Source organism: Gracilinanus agilis, chromosome 2 (assembly GCF_016433145.1).
Source record: "Gracilinanus agilis isolate LMUSP501 chromosome 2, AgileGrace, whole genome shotgun sequence".
Classification (NCBI taxonomy): Eukaryota; Metazoa; Chordata; class Mammalia; order Didelphimorphia; family Didelphidae; genus Gracilinanus; species Gracilinanus agilis.
In genome coordinates, this window is record NC_058131.1 from 556,841,795 (window position 1) to 556,864,157 (window position 22,363).

General features: G+C 36.2%; 2 protein-coding genes across 2 annotated transcripts; both read left to right on the plus strand.

Moving 5' to 3' along the window:
• The first annotated feature begins 6,059 nt into the window (after positions 1-6,059).
• On the plus strand, positions 6,060-6,995 carry LOC123236075 (olfactory receptor 11G2-like). The gene has a single exon (XM_044662335.1). It carries the CDS (start codon positions 6,060-6,062, stop codon positions 6,993-6,995), a length of 936 nt encoding a protein of 311 aa, XP_044518270.1.
• Positions 6,996-19,859: 12,864 nt separating this feature from the next.
• LOC123234151 (olfactory receptor 11G2-like) lies at positions 19,860-20,795 on the plus strand. Its single transcript, XM_044660093.1, has one exon. It carries the CDS (start codon positions 19,860-19,862, stop codon positions 20,793-20,795), a length of 936 nt encoding a protein of 311 aa, XP_044516028.1.
• Positions 20,796-22,363: the final 1,568 nt, after the last annotated feature.

Genomic DNA, 22,363 nt, shown 5'->3' on the forward strand with positions numbered 1-22,363 from the left:
GAGAGCAAAACAAAATGCCTGAGTCCATTCTGCCCTTCCATCCTTGCCCAGATGATGCTCTCTAGGTGAATTGCATGGATTCATGTGGCAAGCAGAGATTTAAAGGAATTTTTTCCAAAAAAAACAAAGAGCAGACTGACTTCAAAGAGTGATAGCCTAGAAACAGCTATGTGCTCAGTGGATTGAGAGACAGGCCTCGAGATGACAGGTCCTGGGTTCAAATCCGGACTCAGACACTTCCCAGCTGTGTGACCCTGGGTAAGTCACTTGACCCCCATTGCCCATCCTTACCACTCTTCCACCAAGGAGCCAATACACAGAAGTTAAGGGTTTAAAAATAAAAATAAAAATAAATAAATAAACAATATGGTACTGGCAAAAAGACGGAAGGGTAGATCAATGGAATAGACTAGGGGTAAATGACCACAGCAAGCTAATGTTTGACAAACCCCAAAGATACCAGCTTTGGGGACAAGAACTCACTATTTCACAAAACTGCTGGGAACATTGGAAAACAGTATGGGAAAAATCAATTTTAGATCAACATCTCACACCCTATACCAAGACAAATTCAAAATGGGAAAATGACAAATATAAAGAGTGAAATCATAAATAAATTAAGTGAACATAGAATAGTATACCTGTCAAATCTGTGAGAAAGAGAGGAATATCATACTAATCACAAGGAAAAAGATTATTCAGAATCCAGTGGCATAAAAGACATTACTGAGGATATATATGACAGGAAAAGGAAAAAAGTCAATCACATTAAATGTAAGAGATAAATAATATGGACTAAAGGGTGTTACATTGATATAGCCCTTCAAGGTTTACAAAATGACTTATTTCAATTGATCCTCACAATAACCCTATGAGGTAAATGCTACAATGGAGAAAACTTAGGATGAGAGAGATTAAGCAATTGACCCAGAGTCACAGATTCAAACTCAGTCTTCCTCTATCCAAGTCTAGCATCCCATTCACTGCACACTTGCTACCTCTCACAATAACAGATGAAAGATGTTGACCTGATCTCCATGAAATATAATCATGAGTATCAGATGAAGGACTTCAACACATAAGAATGTGTTTTCTATTGGGAGTTAATAGAAAGCTATGGACAAGGTAACCCAGGATGAGAAAGAGTAGATAGTGGCCTGTACCAAAGGAGAAGATTCCCAGATCCATCCGAATATAAGTGCAGCCATAAGTACACAGAGGTGCAATGCATAGAGGACTGGCCCTAGAGTCAGAGAGACTTAACTGGAAACATAGCCTCAGACACATACCAGTTGTGGGGCCCTGGACAAGTCACTTAACCAGTCTCAAGTTCCTTAATTACAAAATGTTACTATTATAGCACCTATTGTCAAGGGTTGTTTTGAAGATCAAACAAGATAATATTTATAAAAAGCTTAGCACAGTGTCTTGCTATATATAAGGTGCTTACTTCCATCTTTCTTTATCTCTATCTCTGTTTCTTGAAATCTACTATGATTCTCCTATAAATGTTCTTGATGTACATTACTCTCCACACACATTATCAATAATATGCTGCACTGGGGCAACTAAGTGACTCAATGGACAGAGAGCCAGGCTTGGAAATGGGAAGTACTGGGTTCAAATCTAACCTCAGAAACTTTCTAGCTTTGTGATTCTGAGCAAGTTACTTAATGCCAATTGCCTAACCTTACCACTCTTCCACTGTAGAACTGATACCTACTATCAATTGTAAGACAGAAGATAAGGGTTTTTCAAACACAATAGTAATAATCTGTTGCACCTTATTGATACCTATTATGCATTTCTCTGTTGCCCTTTAGGTCATCTGAAATTAATTCTCTGCCCTCTAGGACCACATTGTTCTTTAGTTTACAAACATATGACATAGTGTTGGAGCAGTGAGTTGGAATTTACAGCAACAAGTCACTTGGAAAAAAGCACTGAGACATTCATTTTCTTTCTTGGGTTTTCATGAATCAGACCCTTTACATATGAAAGTATTGCAATCACATTTCATGTCTTCTCCTTTTTGCTGATTCTACAATTAGAGGAAACTGGCTTTCTGGATATTCTTCATACATGACGCTCCATCTCTCATCACCTTACCTTAACACAACTCCTCTTAAGTAGAATGCATGTCTTCTTTGACTCTACCTCTTAGAGTCCATAATTCTCAAATGCCACCTGCTACCTGAGTTTTCTCAGCTAATTACATATATCTATCAAATGCAAGTATGTTTTCCTCCTGGATAAAATGTAAGCTCCTTGTAGACAAGGACTTTTCATTTTTTTGTCTTTGTATCCACAACATATAGCATATTTCTTAGTAAATAGGAAAAATGTAACAAATGCTTGTTGATTAATGGATTTTCATCTTTTCTGCTAAAATGAGATTTATTTTTACTTTGACTTTAACAATTGGTGATATAACTACCAATATATATTTATACAAAATATATAACATTCTGAAATGCTTATTGTTTTATCTATACTGTCATCTCCTATTAGGATGTGGTCAATGTTCCCTCTTTTTGTAATACCCTTCATTGCTTTCCAGAGCCATTATCTTCCTTGAGTTATTTTGGAAAAAGTATTTCTGGAGGGAAGTTAGGTGGTTCAATGGATTGGGAACCAGGTCTAGAGACAAGAGGAACTGGGGTCAAATCTGGCATTAGATGTTTCCTGGCCCTCTGATCCTGGGCAAGCCATTTAACCCGCATTGCCTAGTCCTTACTATTCTTCTCTGTCTTGGAACCAATACACAATATTAAATCTAATATGGAAGGTAAGGGTTTTAAACAAAGAAAAAAGATATTTCTGATAAGACCTGATCCTAACTCTGAATATGCCTGTATATAAAATTATCTCCATAGCTTTTCTTGGCAAAACCAGTTGAGATGAAGGTGAAGAGAATTGCCCTGTTGGAATTATAAAGAATTGGAATTTCTATTCCAACTGCTAAGAAAGAAAATTGACAATTACCCTGAATTAGCCTTGCCTAACCTAGACCATTCTTTGACCATGAATTTGATCTCTTCTATAAGGGATGTTTCCTCATTGAAAAACTATTTGATTTTTATGGAGAGATCCTGAACACATGAAAAATAGAGTCCTGTGAGTGGCCTAACCAACCATGGTGGGGACAGTGACTTTTCAGTCTATGAATAGTATTCTAACACTGTGCATAAATCATATTATCAATTAGAATCATGTTTGGGAAGGTAAAATGTCTTTCCCCAGAGTCTGATCAGTATGGTAATCATCAAAACCACAATTAGCAAAATTCATTTTATTATTTCCTTTGTAATAAGAGCCTTATCAAATGAGATATTTATAAATGTTCTTAGCACAGTATCTGGCACATAGTAGGTGCTATATAAATGTTTTTTCTTTTTTGCTTACCTTCCATTAATAAGCTTCATCTTGACTAGAAAAATACTGATTAATTGAATGATTAATTCTCATATAAATGCAAAAATCCTAAATAAAATATTATCCAGGAAACTATAAAAATATATCACCGGGATTATATATTATAATCAAACAGGATTTATATCAGGTATTCAGGATTGCTTTCATCAAAGGAAAACTATTAACCCAATTGATTACATCAACAAAAATAACAAAATCACATGATTATATCAACAGTTACAGGAAAAAGCTTTTGACAAAATATAACACATTCCTTTTCAAGACACTTGAAAGCAGAGGTATAAAAAGAATTTTTCCTTAGAATAATAAGAATACACCTAAAACCATTAGGAAACATTATTATGAGTTAGCCTTCCCTATTAGATATCAGGAGTGAAACAAGGATGCCCATTATCATCAATATTATTTAATATATTACAAATATTGGACTATCCCAGAATATATAATATTAGAAATACTAGCAATAGCAATAAGAGAAGAAAAAGAATCAAAATTATTCTCATTCCATCTTGAAAAGATTGAAGAGAAAGAGCTGGGGTTGTTTCCCAAATGTTATAGGTTAGAAAGCAGAAAGAAACCAAAGTTTTGCTTGAGACTTCAATGTGATGCCTCACAGGAAACAAGCTCTCAAGAGGAATGAAAAAAAAATGGGAACAAAGATGTCCCTGGACACTATTCTCCTTCCAAAGATAAATAATTGATCCCTCAAAGCATATTTACTATAAAACAGGTTATACTTTTACTCCTTCCATCCTTCACCAAACACTCTTCCATATCCACTTCCTTTCTCTAGCCTGGTTGATAGATTGCACGTGAGTTTTTCAACCAGAAAGATAGTCACACTGAAAGAATCTCAGTTATGAGGGATCTCTGAGTTCATCCAGTGCAACACTCATTCCTAAAGCATGATTCCTCTCAAACCATCCCCAAAAGGGCTCATCCTGCTTTTGCTTGAAGACCTCCAGTGAAGAAATCTGGAGTCCTCAGTAAAAAAGAAGAAAGGAGAGCTCTTGACTTTAGGTTTCTCTGTTGAGCTCCAGCAAAGAAGGTGACATAGCCCTAACAGCAAATACAATTGTCTAAATACAGAGGTTTCCAGGCTCTGTTTGAGGTTCCCTCTATGTCTGCTAATTGGGCAGGTGAGTATATTGCCATTATTTTTCCCTCCAGTGGGGCATTCTCATTTATCACAATGTAGAAAACTAAAAATGTTGTATGGATTTTGGGCATAGAGTACATGAGATGGGTCACAACTTTTAACTGTGTTCTGAAACATAGCTTAGTCAGGACTGCCCAGGCCAAAGGAATCAAGGACCATGAATCATTGCCACTTATCTGAACTGCCTGCCTGAGTCAGGAAAATTCTGGGGATGGGTGTTGGGGTCTAGGGGGATGGATGTGCATGTGTGTGTTGGAAAAGGGGGACCTAGAACTCTAGCAGTTCTACTGATAAAAGAAACTGTCCACTCACCCCCTATTACAAATATACCCAAGGAATCAGCAGTGTCTTCACCTGATGGCTACAATGGAACAGACCCTCCAAAAACCTCTGGGACTGCTTCTTAATATTTGCCCAAACACTACCCTTCCCTACCCTCTCCCAAACTGTGTGTAAGGCCATGGCCCAGAATTATATAAACACAAAGTCAAACCAACAAGGGGACATCAAGTGAGGTAATTGGAGCACAAGAAACTGGTTCTCATACTATTAATATTAGTTAATGCTTATATAACACATTAACATTTGCAAAGTCCTTCATATGCATTTTTCATATAGGGCTCCTGACAATCCTGGGATGAAAATATTATGTATAGTACTATCTGCATTTCATAAATGAGAAACATAGAAGCGATGTGTCATAGTGAATAGGGTGCTGGCTTAGAGTTAGGAAGACCTTAGTTCAAATGTTCCTGAATAGCCCTAGGGCCTAGGCAAATGACTTGGTTTCTATGTTCCTTAACTCCCAAGAATGCTTAAAAAATCATAGCTGGTTTGAAATTTGCTTTGGTGGATTGCTGAAATGACAGGCATTTCCATACTGATAAGGAATTTGAGGTTCCTAACGGTGAAATGACTTATGGAAAATCACAAAACTTGTATTAGATCAGAATTTGAATCCAAATTTTCCTGACTCCAGGATAGACAAAATATTCTCCTAAGATAAGATATTATGATATGAATATGATATTCAATTATACCCATTTTTAGATTTCTTCAGTTTGAGTAATTTGTATATATAGACACCACTTTAGAATGATTCTAATTCTGCCCTTACCACCTCTGACTGAATGTCCTGTGTAAAACAAATTCTGAAGGAAACTGCTTCCAAATCACTACAATTAATTTGGGCCAGGACAATGATGTTTTATGTGATAACACATGTATAGTCCAGATTGAATTGCTTGTCAGCTCCAGGAGTGGGGAGGGAGGAAGGGAGGAAGAAAACATAAATCATAACTTCTGAAAACTTAGGAGTAAATTTGTTATTAAAATAAAGATAAAGACTGCTAAACGTTAAAAAAATGTGTTGTAGATGAATTTGTTATTTGGAGCTTCAAAGAATTTTCACTATTGATCATTTTTCAATCAATCACCTCTTTTTTTTCAAATCACATCCAGGAAAATGAATATTTCCAACACCTACAATGGCTCCAGTAATACTGATGGTTTCATCCTCCTTGGATTCCCCTGTAGCAGAGAGATTCAGATTCTCCTCTTCATACTATTCTTCATCATCTACATCCTAACCCTTATAGGAAATGGATCTATCATCTGTGCTGTGCACAGGGATGAACGCCTTCACAACCCCATGTACATCCTCTTGGCCAACTTCTCTTTCCTAGAGATCTGGTATGTCACTTCTACTGTCCCCAATATGTTGGTCAACTTTCTCTCTAAGACCAAGATTATCTCCTTCTCTGGATGCTTCCTCCAGTTCTACTTCTTCTTCTCTTTAGGTACTACAGAATGCTTTTTTCTGGCCGTTATGGCATTTGATCGGTATCTGGCCATCTGCCGACCTCTGCATTATCCTACCATCATGACAGGACATCTCTGTACCTGTCTGGTGGTCAACTGCTGGGTATTTGGTTTCCTCTGGTTCCTAGTTCCTATCATCTTCATTTCCCAGATGTCCTTCTGTGGCTCCAAGATTATTGACCACTTTCTATGTGATCCAGGCCCACTGCTAGCTCTTACCTGCACCAGAGCCCCTTTGATAGAGTTTACCTGTTCTATCTTGAGTTCTTTGCTCCTGTTTGCACCCTTTCTCTATATCATGGGAACTTATGCCTTGGTCCTGAGAGCTGTGTTGAGAGTTCCTTCAGCTGCAGGTCGCCGTAAAGCCTTCTCCACCTGTGGGTCTCATTTGGCTGTGGTGTCATTGTTCTATGGCTCTGTGATGGTAATGTATGTGAAACCAACATCAGGTCATGAAGCTGCAACCCAAAAGACTGTGACCCTCTTTTATTCTGTGGTGACTCCATTCTTAAATCCTTTGATCTATAGTCTTAGGAACAAGGAGATGAAGGATGCCCTGAACAAATTTCTGCGTATATAAGAATCAAGGTCTCAGCAAAAGAAACCCTTAGAGAACCTTATAAATTTTTAAGCTCTATCAAGAATAATCAGCATATCTTCTTTCTCTACTTCTACCTTTCCAATTACCTGATAGACATTTATACCTGGATATCTCAATAGCATCTCAACAACTATCCAGAACTGAACTCTTTTTTCCATTTCTCATCCCCAAATCTTCTCCTGCAGATTTTTTCATGGTACAATTGTTTCATGGTACAACCATCCCCACATTACTCTAACTCAAAATCTTGATCCTCCTTTACTCTTTCCTTTCCCTCAGTTCAAGATTGTATCTTTGCTATATTTTTCACATATGTCCATATCTATACACTACATCACTACAACCTTCATTATATTACGTTGAATACTGTATGCCTAGAATATTGTAACTGATTTCTCACTGCTCTTCTTGTGTATAGTCTCCCCAATTCTCCAGGTTTATCTAATTTCTAATATTCAGGTGTCATCTTATTCCCTTGATCAAAAGCATTCATGGCTCCCCATTTCCTTCAGGATAAAACATATATCTTGTTTGGGCCAGTTTTGTGCCTTTATTGATTTAGAAAATTCTCTCTAGAAAGAGGTTGGTGTTTAAAATCCTCCACAATCTCACTCCAATCTGCTTCCACAATCTCATCATGGCAGTTTCCACCTCTGTGTGGTTCAATGGCACCCATTCCAACTTGTGCCTGTAACACATTTCCTAGATATTTCATGCTCTTGATAACCTTGCATTCCTTCTGGTCTCAGGTACTCTAAAGATATATTTAAATGATGCCCGTAAAAAGTGAATACTTTCTTCCTTAAAGTTCTGTTAACATTTTGCTTAGAACTCCTATATCTTCAACACATTATGCCTTATATTTATTTGTGTGTATATCTAATCCCCATTATCATATTTCAAGTTCCTTGAGGACATAGTCTATTTTTTTTTCATCTTTCTGCCCTAGGGTCTAACTTTGTTGTGCATGTGTATCTAAAGAATTGATTTGAATTTGGTTATTACACTTCAGAAACCATGGAGTCTCTTACCTTTCCTGGTATTGCTTCTATTTGGTACTTCACAACATGTAATCCAAAAATTTCTCAGACTTAGAATCAAGGAAGTCATCCACAACTCCTGGGTTCTTTGTGGAACTAAGAAATTCATTGCTCATTAACAGTAAAGGAAAGTAGAACTGAGGAAACCTTGCTTTATCTTACCCAACCTCTTTGGTACCATAGATAATGTTTAAAATTTCCTCTTCTGAAGACTTGCAAGAATGTTTTTCAGAAGTATCTTTATATCATGGATCGACAACTGGAAAAGACTTTAGTGGTCATTGAGTCCAACTCTAATTTTTTTACATATGAGGAAGCTGAGAAACAGAAAGGTGAAATTACTTTTCAGAGGTTGTATAACTAAAAAGTGTCTAAGGCAGGATTCAAATTCAAAACTTCCTGATTCCAAACTAAGGACTCTATCCATTTGGCTACCTCCCTTCTTGTTTCAAAGTTGGTTTGATCATTTATATAATTATCTATTGGCAAGTGTGCCTCAACATTTAATCAACAACTTCCTTAAAAAAATTGGCCCAAAACTAAAATATGTTGTGCATTGCACTTCTACAAAATGATGGTTAGAGAATGGAAACTCTTTCAAGGCAAGAATTGTTAAACTTTTATCTTTGTATCCCCATACCTAACCCAATGCCAGACACTTAGCAGGTGCTTAATATATGTAAATCAAATTGAATTTAAAAGAAAAAAATTGAATCAAACTGAATTGATAAATATAATCCAAAAGTAGAATATAGACCGAAAGTATAATACAAATCATTAAACAAATGTAACAAACTCATTTAAATAAATATTGAAAGGAAATTTTTAACATTATGATGAAACATGAAAAATATTTCTTAAAATATATCTCATTAAGTTGAAACTTTCAAAAATACTCCATACTGTTTTTTCTTAACAGTGGATTCATGAAATTAGGGATATACCCCTGATTTATTTTTCCCCTTTCAAATCAACATATGGTTTCCCTTTCTATCCCAAAGAGACATTTCTATTTAAAGTTTTATAGATTTGGTTTGTTCTTTCTTATTTTATTTATCTTGGGAAATAATTTTGTTCTATGGTATTCTTTTTCAGAAAAAGATATTATTGAAAAATGTAAGTTCTTTGTGATTAGAAATAGAGTTTTGTATATGGCCACACACGGCAGTAGAAGATTAATAAGTGCTTTTTGATTGACTGAAAGAAAAATTATGCACTCCATCATTAACTCAGATAAAATTACATCTCTCAGCTCAATTTTTCTTTTCTTTTTACTCTGACTGGGGTAAGGGGAGCCACTAAAAGCTTTCAGCATCCATTTCATTACCTTTTCTTAATGATGCTATTTCTATAACACTGTTCCCAATGACATTAGAAATTTGAATTTTACTGAAAATTTTTTAAAGATTTGAAAACAAAATAAATGCTGGTTTCAAACACAGCTTTCTGATATATTTATTTACAAACTGAATCTCCTCAACTGAATGGAAGGTTCTTGAGATCTGTTTTTTATTTTATCTGTATAGTCTAGGGATTAACACAGTTCCTTGCACAATTTCCAACTCTGATTTCATCAGTGGAGAGAACATCCCGTGAAAAACTTCCTTTGCCTATACAGAGCAGCACCTTCTCTCCAATTTATTGGAATACACAATTGCCAAGGGTATGGAAAGTTTAAATGACTAGCTCAGGATCACACAACCAAGATGTGTCAGAGGCAAGGCTTAAATCTCCCTAACCTCCTAATTCCAAACCAATTTTTTCTTCACAATGACACTCTGAATCTCTGCCTTGCCCATAGCAAGTGCTTAATAAATCCTTGATAAACTGGATTACATTATTATAGGAGAATAGTACTTTTCCTTAGAAGAACATGATCACGACAACCTATACATTTTAAAAATATCAAATAAACCTCCATTCAACAGCTATTAAGTTGAAAGATCGCTAAGGTTACAAAATAGATTTTTAAAATACAAGTCTTTCTTTTAAACATATTCAAAACCCTTAAAATTGCATAAGAATATAAACTGTTATTTCAAAACTTAACTTGAAATTTTAAAAATAAAAATAGATGTAACACAGGTTTTGGAGCTACTCTCCCAACCCTCACTCATACTTGCAGATTGGATCCCAGAAGTCAGCTGCTTCATTTTTTCCCCAGAGTGCTAGGAGGACCTCTGAGAAAAGGAAAGAGGAAGGGATCTTTCTGTTACAATAGCTCACAAGCCCCCACTAGAGTTCTTCCCTCCAATGATTATCAATTGAAAACAATAAGCCAGTCTTACTTAACTTTTTACAGAGGGTATTTTTCTAAAGTCAGAAAGGACAGTTGATATAAAATGTCTTCTCAAAAACTGATGGTGGAACCAGGCATAGATATAGCAGGTCCTGGGTTCAAATCTAACCTCAGATACTTCCTAGTTCTGTGACCCTGTGCAAGTTACTTAACCCCCATTGCCTAACTCTTACCACTCTCCTACCTTAGAACCAATATGTTGCATTGATTCTAAGATGGAAGGTACGGATCTATTTAATTGATTATATACTTTCCTATACCAGCATGTGCAGAATCCAGACAAAATGGGCTCAAGATAACAAATTTTATGCGATGCATGTGGCAATGGGAGTCACTTATAGCTCCTAGAAATCTTTCTAGCAATCTTTTCTCCCCTTCATAGAACTCTCATGAAGCTACTTTTAGGTATGGTATGAATTTCTGCATGGTTCTTTGTAGAGTATTGAATCTGTCTTTTATCAGTACATCTAGTTTTTCCTCAACACTCAATGCAGACAGTACTACCAACCTCTCTTAAGGGATGTAACTATGCTATATAAGAGAAGTCCAAATCCTTCAAAGTTCACAGAGTCGTCTTCTTTCAACAATATAGAGGTAGGATTTGGGGGAAAACTGATAGAAGATAGAAACTATTCTCCTCCCCTCACAAAAGTTTTCCTTTTGGAGACTTGGCTGGAAGAATTCTCTTCTCTAAACTGAAAAACATTCAAATCCTCAGTTCCTAATTGAATTGCTATTTTAGAGAAGTTATACAGGACATGTTAGTTCAATGCCTTTGATTGATCAATTCAATAGAGATATGCTCACTTGCTCTTAAGTCATCCATGTTAAAACATTTTTTAACTACTTTAAATATTTGCTTGATTTTCTACTTTGACCCCCAACATGAGAAAGAGGGAGGGATCTAGGGGAGAGAGAGAGAGAGAGAGAGAGAGAGAGAGAGAGAGAGAGAGATTTGTAGATAGGTATATCTCTACTACTACAATGGGATGAAAATCTCTGTGAACTTAATGTGATGTTTTTTCATCAAATTCCATTTCTCCAGAAAAGAAGACTTGCTTCTATTCTTTAGGACATAGAAATAAACAATAAAATGAGTTTCCATGTTAAACTGGTTTCAGACTAACACAGAACCAAGCACTTGAAATATACCATTTGCCACCTAATAATGAGGAGAAAAGGCAAAGGATTTTGTGAATAAAATCTTGTATTTCCAAAAATAAGTGTGTGAGGTTGAATTAAATAAGAGGAGAAATACTGTATAAATAACATTTAAGAAATCATAATTAGTGGTTTTGCTTGGGATTTAGTGACTCTCTGATTTATTTAGGATCTTTTATCAGTTTTCACTATAGTCAAAGAGAAATGACCTTTCCACAATGTGGACTATCAGGAACCATCAAAAGGATCATTGCTCATTAGTTCAACCAATCAATCAATACTTACTTTTTAACCATTTCTACATGGCAGGTACCTTTATCAAGTTCTGGGGATAGAAAGAAAGACCAAAAAAAAAAAAGACACTGTTCTCAAGGAACATATATTTTAATGGAGATGACAATATGGAAGACATTAGCAGTCGGGGGTTGGGCGGGGGGGGGTGGAATTTCTGCAGAATGTGGCATTTAATCAGAGTCTTAAAGGAAAACAGAGTAACTGACACACAGAAGTAAGGGGACAGAACATCCCAGACTCTAATGGAAATAGAAATAAAACTAAAGACAATGAAAAAAGGAAGACTCAGGCCAAACCAAACTACACAGAGGAGGTCCATGCTGGAGGAAATATAATTAGCAGAACATTAAGAGATCTATTCTCACAATTCTTAAAAGAGGGATAAATGCCAAAAAACTTGAGAGGAGGATGGATCCCAGTTAGTTTAATTGTCTCCTATGAAAAAGGCAATTAAAAATCAGTAACTCCTGATTTATATGCCTAATTTCCAATCATTACAAAATCTTTATGAAGACAATCATCATCAATACCATTATTTTGTCAAAAATATGAGAGAACAAAAATATGAGAGAATAGGGTTTTGCATACTTTATTCACAGAATCACAAAACTTGATAATTGGATGGAATCTCAGCAGCTATCTAGGACAACTCAAAACTAAAAGAAATCAAATACTCAATAAGTAGTCTTCCAACTTCTTTGAATACCTCCATGAAGAAAGAATCTACCATATCCTGAGGCAGTCCCATTCCACTTATGGATAACTCTATATATTGGAAATTTTTCTCCTGACATCAAATTTGCTCTTATATTCCTTTTACTCCTTATTCCTGGTTCTGCCAAGCCAAAAAAAAAAAGCCTAACTTTTCTACAAGATAGCTTTTCAAATTCTCAAAAACTGGACTGTTAGCTCCCTATCTTCTCTTCTGTGGGCTGAATATGTCCAGTTCCTTCAATTGATTCTTACATGATGTGGATTCAGTGCCCTATGCAATCCCAGTTGTCCTCTCCTAAATACTCTCTAGACTAACTATATCCTGACAGAAGAGCTTTGATTAGAGTACAATGAGTAGATCACTTCCTTATTCCTGGAAACTATGCTTCTTTTAATGCAGTTCAAAATAACATCAATTCAACAACTGGTCAGCTTATCCAAAATAGCTTTTTTGGCTACCACAGCACCCTGCTGACTCTCGTTGAGCTTGCAGTTCAATACCCCTCCCCGCCCCATCTTCTTCAGACAAACTTTTATCTAACCATGAGGCAGCTAGCTGGTGCAGTCAAGAAGACCTGCAGACAAATCCAGATTCAGAAACACAATAGGTAGGTAGCCCTGTCATTTAACCTCTGTTACCTATATTTTTCTAATTCCAAAATGTAGATAATAATAATAATAATTACCTCCCAGAGTTGCAATAAGGCTCAAGTTAGAAAATATTTGTAAAGCACTTCACAATGTATCTGATACATAGTAAGTGCTTAATAAAGGCATATTTCCTTCCTTCTTCCCTTGCATGCCTCCCCTATCTTGTGTTTATGAAGTTTGTTTTCATTGTACCAAAATGTAAGACTTTCCATTTACCCCCATTGAATTTCATCTTAACATATTCAGCCTAATCCTCTAGCCTATCTCTGTATCTTCTTGGAATCTGACTGTCATCTAGAGTGTTGGATCTCTCCTAGTCCTTTGTCACCTACAGATCTGGTGAGTATGTCCACCTGTGTCATTATCCAATCCATTGTTAAAAATGTTAAAGAGAACAGTACTAATCACAGATCTCTAGAGTACTTAGCCATTAATAATTTCTTTTGGGTTCTGGTCATCTAAACAGTTGTGAAACTATATATTTGTATGATAATCTCAACATCTCTCCATATTCTTCACAAAATTAGCATAAGGTACTTTACCAAAAGCTTCATTAAAAATAGACAAACTATATCCATAGATATCTCTTCATCTATTAGTTTAGCAACCCTGACAAAAAGGAAAATGAGGTTAATATGTAATGAACTGCTCTTAATGAATCCTTGAGATCACCATTCTAGAATGTTCTGCACTTAGGCTTGTGCCAAGACATTTCTTAGACCTTAAAGGTGAGGTCAAGCAGTTTCCTAGTCACAATGGCTTATTGAGAAAAGGTTTATTTTTCATGAGAAGAAAACAGAACAGAGAACATGTAAACTCCTTAGAAGGGCCATGCTGGCCAATATCATTACAATGTTTGCCAATGGGCAGAACTCAGATACACAAACTTTGTGTCCCCTCCAACATTAATCACAATTTTCTCTGACTGTTGAATAAAAGAAAAATCACAGTGCGGTGCTCATATCCTTCAGCAATCATCAAGACTTGATCTGGGACCCTTTTTCTTTTTTCTTTATGCTCTCACTTAGTAATATCATCTGCTTCCATGGATTTAATTGTCATTTTTATGATAAATAATTCCAAAATCTACATGACAAGTTTTAAGCTCTCTCCTGAGTTCAAGTGCTACATCATTAACTGGCTAATACATATTTCAAACTGACTGTTATATACACACCTTGAATTCGAAATGTCCAAAACAGAACTCATTATATTCTGATCCCTCTTTTGAGCTTTCTTATTTTTCTTGAAGGTGCCACCATCCTTCTAGTTACCCTTGAATACAATCTTGAAATGAAAGCATTGACTACACACACACACATACACACACACACACACACACACACACACACACACACACACACCGCACATCCAATCAATTGCCAATTCTTGTCATTTCCATCTCCATGTTTCTCATATATTCTCCCTTCTCTCCACTCATATCCCTGAACATCTTTCACCAGGTCCCTTGCAAGAGCCTCCTATTTGGTCTCTCTACCTTTCCCCCTTCTCCAATCTACCCTCCATATAGATATTAAATTAATTTTTCTAAAATATGTCTGATCATTTTGCTTTACATTCTGTAAATTCTAAGAATTTCTATTCCATAGAGAAATAGAAACATATTCCAATAGAAACTTCTCTGTTGTACATTTGAATGTCATCACAACCTCAGTCCTTTTTACTTTTACATGCTATTTATTCAGTATTTCCCTCCATGCTCTCTATGATTCAACCATCCTGATCAATATGGTGTTCCTCACACATAATACTCCATTTCCCATCTCCAGGTCTTTGCACAGGGTATCTCTCATGACTGGAACACACTACCTTCTCACCAATACCTCCTGGAAGTCCTGTTTTCTTCAAGATTCAGTTCAAGAACTATCTACTGATGGAGACCCTCAGATGTTGGTGTTTTCCCCTCCAAGGTTACCTTGCATTTGATTTGCCTATGTCTGATATATATCTATCTATGTCATGTTGTCTTTCCCATTAGAATATGTGCTCCTAGAAGGCAGGGGCTTTCATTTTTTTTAATCCTTAGTATTGCTTTACATATGCTCAATGCTCAGTAAATGCATGTTGATTGATCCTAATTATGAAATCCTAATTAATAACTACCATTTTTTAAATCCCTGCCTTGTTCTAAGAGCCTTAAATACATCTGCTCCTGGGTATAAGAGTGCTTCTTGAATAATTAATTCTCGTTTGTGGTCTAGTGGTAAGATTGATTCTAAAGACAGAGGACCTGGGTTCAAATCCTGTATCTTGTTGCTTACAATTTGTGTGGCCCAGGGTAAGTTGTTTAACTCTAAAGGTCTCCATTTCCTCATATCAAAAATGAAGGAGTCAAGCTAAATAGTCTCTAGAATCCATTATAGCTAGCTACAGAGCCATGATTCTATTATCTCTGATAGATTGGGAAAGTATTGTGATTATTTCCTCCATTTTAAAGATTAACAAACAGGAAGAAAACAAAGCATTTGCTGGGTCTTGGTATGAGTCATGGGGGAAAGAGTCTAAAATTCCAGTGTTCTGAGCCCTAGTCCAGATTTCATTTATTCATTCATTCATTCCAACATCTGTTATCTTGACTTTTATTCTCTTGACTTTTACCTTGACCCTACATTCCAAATAAAAATACCAGAACCCTGAGGGACTACCCTAGATTGGTAGGATCATTTTATCCTCTGTCACCTAAGAGATCTGAGAAGAAAAGCAAGAGAAACACAACTAGTAGAACCTTGGGCATCATGTAGACATTTTATAAGACTCATTTCTGAGACCAAGTCCTCAGAGGGAATAGGCTCTTAAGAGAAAGAAAAAATAGGCACAAAGTTGTCCCTAGACACTATTCTCCTTCTGCAGATAAATAATTGGTCCCTGAAAGATTAAGGATCCGAGATTTGCTCCAGAGTAGATTTTACTTATAACCTCTCCCTTTCCTAGCAAACACTATGCAAGTATTGCACCAGTCCCACATCCACCCTCTTTTCCTGGGTTAATTTTTGCATAGGATATTTTTTTCCTTTCAGAAATGTAAAGTAACATAGACTAATAGAATCTCAAAGCTATAAAGGACCTCAGAGCTCATACAATTCAAAACTCCTCCATAAAGCATGAATCTTTCCAAACTATCCCCATAAGAGCTCAAACAGCCCTGGCTTCACGTTCTTCCATAAGGAAATTTGAAGCACTCATGAGAAGAGAAGAAAGGGGATCTGGACTTCAGGGTCCTTTGTCCTGCTCCAGGAAAGAAGGTGATGTAGTGCTTATTGAAAATACAAATACGTAAATAAAGTGACTTCCAGGTTCTTTCTGAAGGTCCTTTGATTCAGGCTTACTGGAGAGCTACTTTTTCCTCTATGGGGCATTCTCACTTATCACAATGGAGAACATCAGCTGTGAGCACATAGTAAAATGAAATCAGAGGGATACCTGACTACCATCTTCATGTAACCTTTTGTCAGACTTTTCAAATGGAGTGAACTGAGGCCTGAGTTATCTGATCAGACTGTCAAGTTGGGTGCCTGAGTGGGTGGAGGTCTTTGGGATTGATAGGTGCATGCATAATTGGCACTCTAAAGAGCCTCTCCATTTGTTCCTTATATCATGCAGTGCACATACACAGAGAGAGAGAGATGCGAGGCAACCAATAATGAAGTAGTTAGACTCTAGTCTACAGTACAAGTCCCACTCCTCCAAGTTGGAGCTTTTCCAAAATCTGTAGGGTCCTCCAGGTCTACTCAGTCTGTCCACTGGAAGGGAAGAGATAGTCATATGTAAAGTTTCAGTCAAACAAAATAACCATTATCATGTAGACCAAAGAAACTGGGTCAAAAGAGCTTCTAAAGGAATCTGTCTATCCTTCTTAATGCTTGCAGATTATATTTAGAGCAGGCCAATGGGACAGCTTCTCTCTGTAAAGCAGACAAAGAAATAAAAGGATGAATGCAGGTGAGTAATGGCACTGCCCTCTTAAAGATTATCTTTTTCTTGGCCCATAATGCATTGTAGCAACTGAATACCAAATAGTGACATTGTTCAGGGTGTACACACACACTCATATACACCCAAAGACACACACAAGAAACTCCAATTGCCTAATATCACCTGCTAGATCTAATATGAAGTTCTTTAGCAATTAAAGTTTTTCATACTTCTTACTTCTCAGACTTGCTACACTTTACACCCCTCCACACACTCTAAAGACCAATTATACTATCCAAATTGCCATTCAGCATCTCTCTCCCATGCCTACAATGTTCTTCCTACTCACTTGTGTGGTAACTAAATAGCAGTGAAGCAAAAGCAGCAACCTGACCGTAATCCAAGACATCCTTGGAGCAGACCTCTACATAAACACATCAAGATGGGAGAACTCTAGAGACCATCTAGTGAAGCCTTGCCTTTCTCCAGATGAGAAAGGACAGATTTAGTTATCTGCCCAATAGCCTTTGCTGTTAGTGGCTTAGCCAGAATTAAAACCAAAGTCTCCTTGGTCTTAGTTGCTCTTTTAACTCCCTCTATGGAGGATATTATTATACTTTTAAGAATATAAAGCCCTATAGATAAAAACCTTAAAAATAATTATGTAATTGTAGTTAAAAGCCTACAATCATATATATGCGCAAATAAGTATAAATTCATAAATCCCTTATATTTAGACATAAAAATACCATTTGGGGAACAAAATTCTCCCAAAAGTTCATTTCTCTAGAATGTCTTCTTTGTTTTGTTTTATAGACAAAGCAAAGAAGCATTATGGAACAACAGCTTTTTACAAAGAAGAGAAATGTTTTAAGATAGGTTCGACATTTATGTGGCTGAAATACAGCATGAATTCATGGACAGAGCAAAAGATTTAGAGTTAGAAACTCCTGGATTCAAACTCTGACTCAGACTGTTACTAGCTGAGTTATCCTGAACATATTATTTAATCTCACTTTGATTTGATTTCCTTATCTATAAAATGTAGGGACTGGACTGGGTAGCTCCTAAGGTCCCTTCCAGCTCTAAATTTCTGGTCCTATGCTCTTTTTACCATTTACAAAATGCTTCCAAGTGTAAGGATAATGCTACCCTTAATGTAGTCTATAAGAAGCACCAGGAATAACAATAACATGAACAACAGTCATTTAATTTTAATGGAACAGTAGTGTCATAGGTTTAGTTATTCCTTCCAAGGATTCTGAACACAAGTCATGCATGCTTACCTATCTTGTTTGACAAATGCATTTCCTCCCTTAAGCTCAGAAATCAATCCATCTTAAGGGCCTACCTTAAACTATCTTAATAATACCTACCTACCTATCAGCTATCCCTTATGCTTACCACATATCTTCTTTTTCTTATCTTCTTTTTCAAATATCCACTTCCCCTTGGTATCATTTCCACAGGTAATGATATTTATATAGCATTTTAATTATTAGATTAAAATTATTAATTTAATTTTAAATCATATAGCATGTTTTATTTCCAAAATGCTTTACATACATTATTTTACTTGATTTTCACAATAACCCTATAATGTAGTTACTCTTTTAGTATCCCTAAGCTGCATGTGAGGAAGCAGTCAAACTAAGTAAATTGCCTATGTGTACATAGCTACTAAGTCTCCAAGGCAGAATTTGAACTCATATTCCTCCAAATCAAACACTTTTTCTGTTCCTTTGTCCTCATCTCCTGTCATGTTTCCTACAATCTCATCATTAGAAGACCTGGGCTCTTTAAGACAATCACACTAAAATTAAAAAAAAAAAGTTGGGAAATGGCACTACCTAAAACCCATATCAGCTGACACCTTAGAGATCAGCTGAGGGCAAGTATTTTTGGAATATAACATCCGATAGCATCCTGGGGAAAACTACAACTGGGAAAGGGGTTTTGAAAAAAGGGAGAGTTTAATATTTTTAATAGCTTAAAACTGCCTTAAGACTTTTGATGCACTTTGTATAAGACACAAAGAAAGAGAAGAAAGATTAGCAAAGTAGATACAAGGGGAAATGAATGCATTTTAACATTTACTTGAAATAGGAGACCCATAAGTCCTGGTATCTAAAGTTTTGCACTCCTATTATTATCTTCTTTTAAAGACCAGATCAAATGCCAGCTACTTCACATTTTTTTTGATCCCTTGATCCATATTAACAAATACCTTCCAACTTCGAAGATTATTTTTTATACCTTTCTGACACGGTCAACAAGCATTATTTTGTATTATATCTAGCCTATATTGGCAGAGGTAACTGATGGGAAATGTAGTTTTTTCCCATTTTGAAAGACATCCCATTTTGAGGGACTACAAAAATCATAGATAGAAGCTTATGGACTTGGATTCAGAGAAGCCCAGGTAGTTTAGGGCTAGGCTTTCCTGACCCAATAAGACTCTTGCCTCCCATTATCTTTCAGTTCCTCTCTTTCCACCTAGGAAAAACCATACTTCCTATCAGTTCTATTACCATTACAAGACTACATTCATGGTTATTGATCTATAATTCCTTTACTATACCATAAGTATTTGTGGGCAGAAACCTTAATATACTGAAGCTTTATATTTCTCCAATATTCTGTACTCAGTCAACAATTTTTTATTTTTTTCTTTAGTACCTGAAAGGAATGTTTTTTTTAATGATCTATTTTTAATCAATAACATCTGGTTGATTTTTAGCTTACAAGCAAATGAAAATTTCTTACATGGAACACAGCTCTAATGGTACTGCTGGTTTTATCCTCCTTGGATTCCCCTGTAGCAGAGAGGTTCAGACCCTCCTCTTCATATTTTTCTTGATCATCTATATCCTGACCCTCATAGGAAATGGTTCTATCATCTGTGTCGTGCATGGGAACAAGCGACTTCACACCCCCATGTATATCCTCTTGGCCAACTTCTCCTTTCTAGAGATCTGGTACGTCACCTCTACTGTACCCAATATGTTGGCCAACTTTCTTTCTAAGACCAAGACTATCTCCTTCTCTGGATGCTTTCTTCAGTTCTATTTCTTCTTCTCCTTAGGTGGTACAGAATGTTTTTTTCTGGCCATTATGGCATTTGATCGCTATTTGGCCATATGTTGGCCTTTGCGTTATCCCACCATCATGACAGGACGTCTCTGCATCAACCTGGTGATCACCTGCTGGGTGTCTGGATTTCTATGGTTCCTAGTCCCCATCATCCTCATCTCCCAGTTGTCCTTCTGTGGCTCCAAAGTTATAGACCACTTTCTCTGTGACCCAGGCCCATTGCTAGCACTCACTTGTACCAGGGCCCCTTTGATAGAATTTGCTTGTTCTATTGTGAATTCTTTGCCACTGTTTATTCCTTTCCTTTTCATCATGGGAACCTATGCTATGGTCCTGAAAGCTGTATTGAGAGTCCCTTCAGCAGCAGGGCGACGCAAAGCCTTCTCCACCTGCGGGTCCCATTTGGCTGTGGTGTCACTATTCTATGGCTCTGTGATGGTAATGTATGTGAAACCAACCTCAGGCCATGAAGCAGGAACACAGAAGATTGTGACCCTCTTTTATTCTGTTGTGACTCCATTCTTAAACCCTTTGATCTACAGTCTTAGGAACAAGGACATGAAGGATGCCCTGAAGAAAATACTGAGCTTCTGAATGTTATAGTCTTTATAAAAATATCTTTGGGGCCTGAGACATATTTATATGTGTGTATACATATATGTAATATCTATCTTAAATGAAGAGATCAAGAATAAAAAAGATCAACATATAAGAAATGTTACTTGCAAGAACTTCAGTCCTTCATTTCCAGTGGTCTGTTGGATATTTGCATCCAGATATGCCATTTGTATTTAAAATCCAGGATAACCACATGTGCATTCATCATTGTTCCCTAAAAATCTGTCCCTCTTTCCAATTTCTATACTTTTGTTGATTGCTCAATAATAAGAGAATGGTAATTTGTCCAATAATGAAGTTCAAAATATGGAAATCATATATTATACATCCCTCTCCCTCAATTTTCACATCTAATCTGTTTTCAAACATTTAGGTTTCCTTACTGGCAATATTCTTCCCATTCATTTCTTGATTTCCATTCATACTGTCATTATCTTTATTGCCTCAATTTTCATAATATAGTGAGTTCTTCATTACTTCAACTATAATGTAACTGATTAATCTTCTTCAATCCAGTCCTCCTCATCTCTAATCTACCCTACACATTTATCAAAATAATCTTCCAAATGAGTAAGTAGAGTTGTAATTTACTCCCCTGCTCAAAATGTTTTGATGGCTCTGAATTGCTTATCAGATAAAATAAATATTTTCACAGAGGTCCTCAACAGTCTGGCTCCAACGTTCTTTTCCAAAGTTTTTCTATTTCCCTCTCTACACACTATGTTCCAGCCAAATAAACTACTTGCTCTTTCCTAATCTCATCTTCTTAAATTCAAATATAATCCCTTCTGCCTAGAACACATTTGCTCTTCTCTTCCTTAAAGATCAAAAATAGACCTCTTCTGTGTAGTTGTTCTTAATCTTTCCATTTTAAGTGATCTTATTTCAATTTTTTCTTGAACCTTGTAAAAACCTCTTTTTAAATTTTTTTTATTTGTTTTGTCTTTGCAATACAAATATTTACCAAACACTCCCAATTTCTAAGTGATCTCATGAGAAAGTAAAACAATTTAAGTGAAATTAATAACATAACTTCATATGAAAGTGCTATTTTTTAAATTAACAGAAAGTTACTTTCTCTCCCTCCAACCACTCCAATTTCAAGTGATATCTTCTTTCAATTCCTTCTTGAACCTTGTATAAATCTCATCTTTTAAAAAAAGGAGAAGTTTTAGGGCCAGCTACATGGTTCAGTGGATTGAGAGCCAGGCCTAGAAACAAAAAGTGCTGGGTTTAAATCTGACCTTAATTCCTAACTGTGTGGCCCTGGACAAGTCACTTAACCTCCATTACCTAGCCCTTACTGTTCTGCCTTGGAGCCAATACATAGCATTGATTCTAAGACAGAAGATATAGGTTTAAAAAAAAGGTTTATTGGATTTTTTTATTTTTACTTTACAAACATTTACATATTACTCCCACTTCTACTTTGTCAATGGCCTCATAAAAAAGTAAAATAATTTAAGTAAAACTAACAATAAATTATCTTATCTGAAAGTGCATGTAAAATTTCCCTTTAGCATTTTCCTATCACTGCCTCTTTT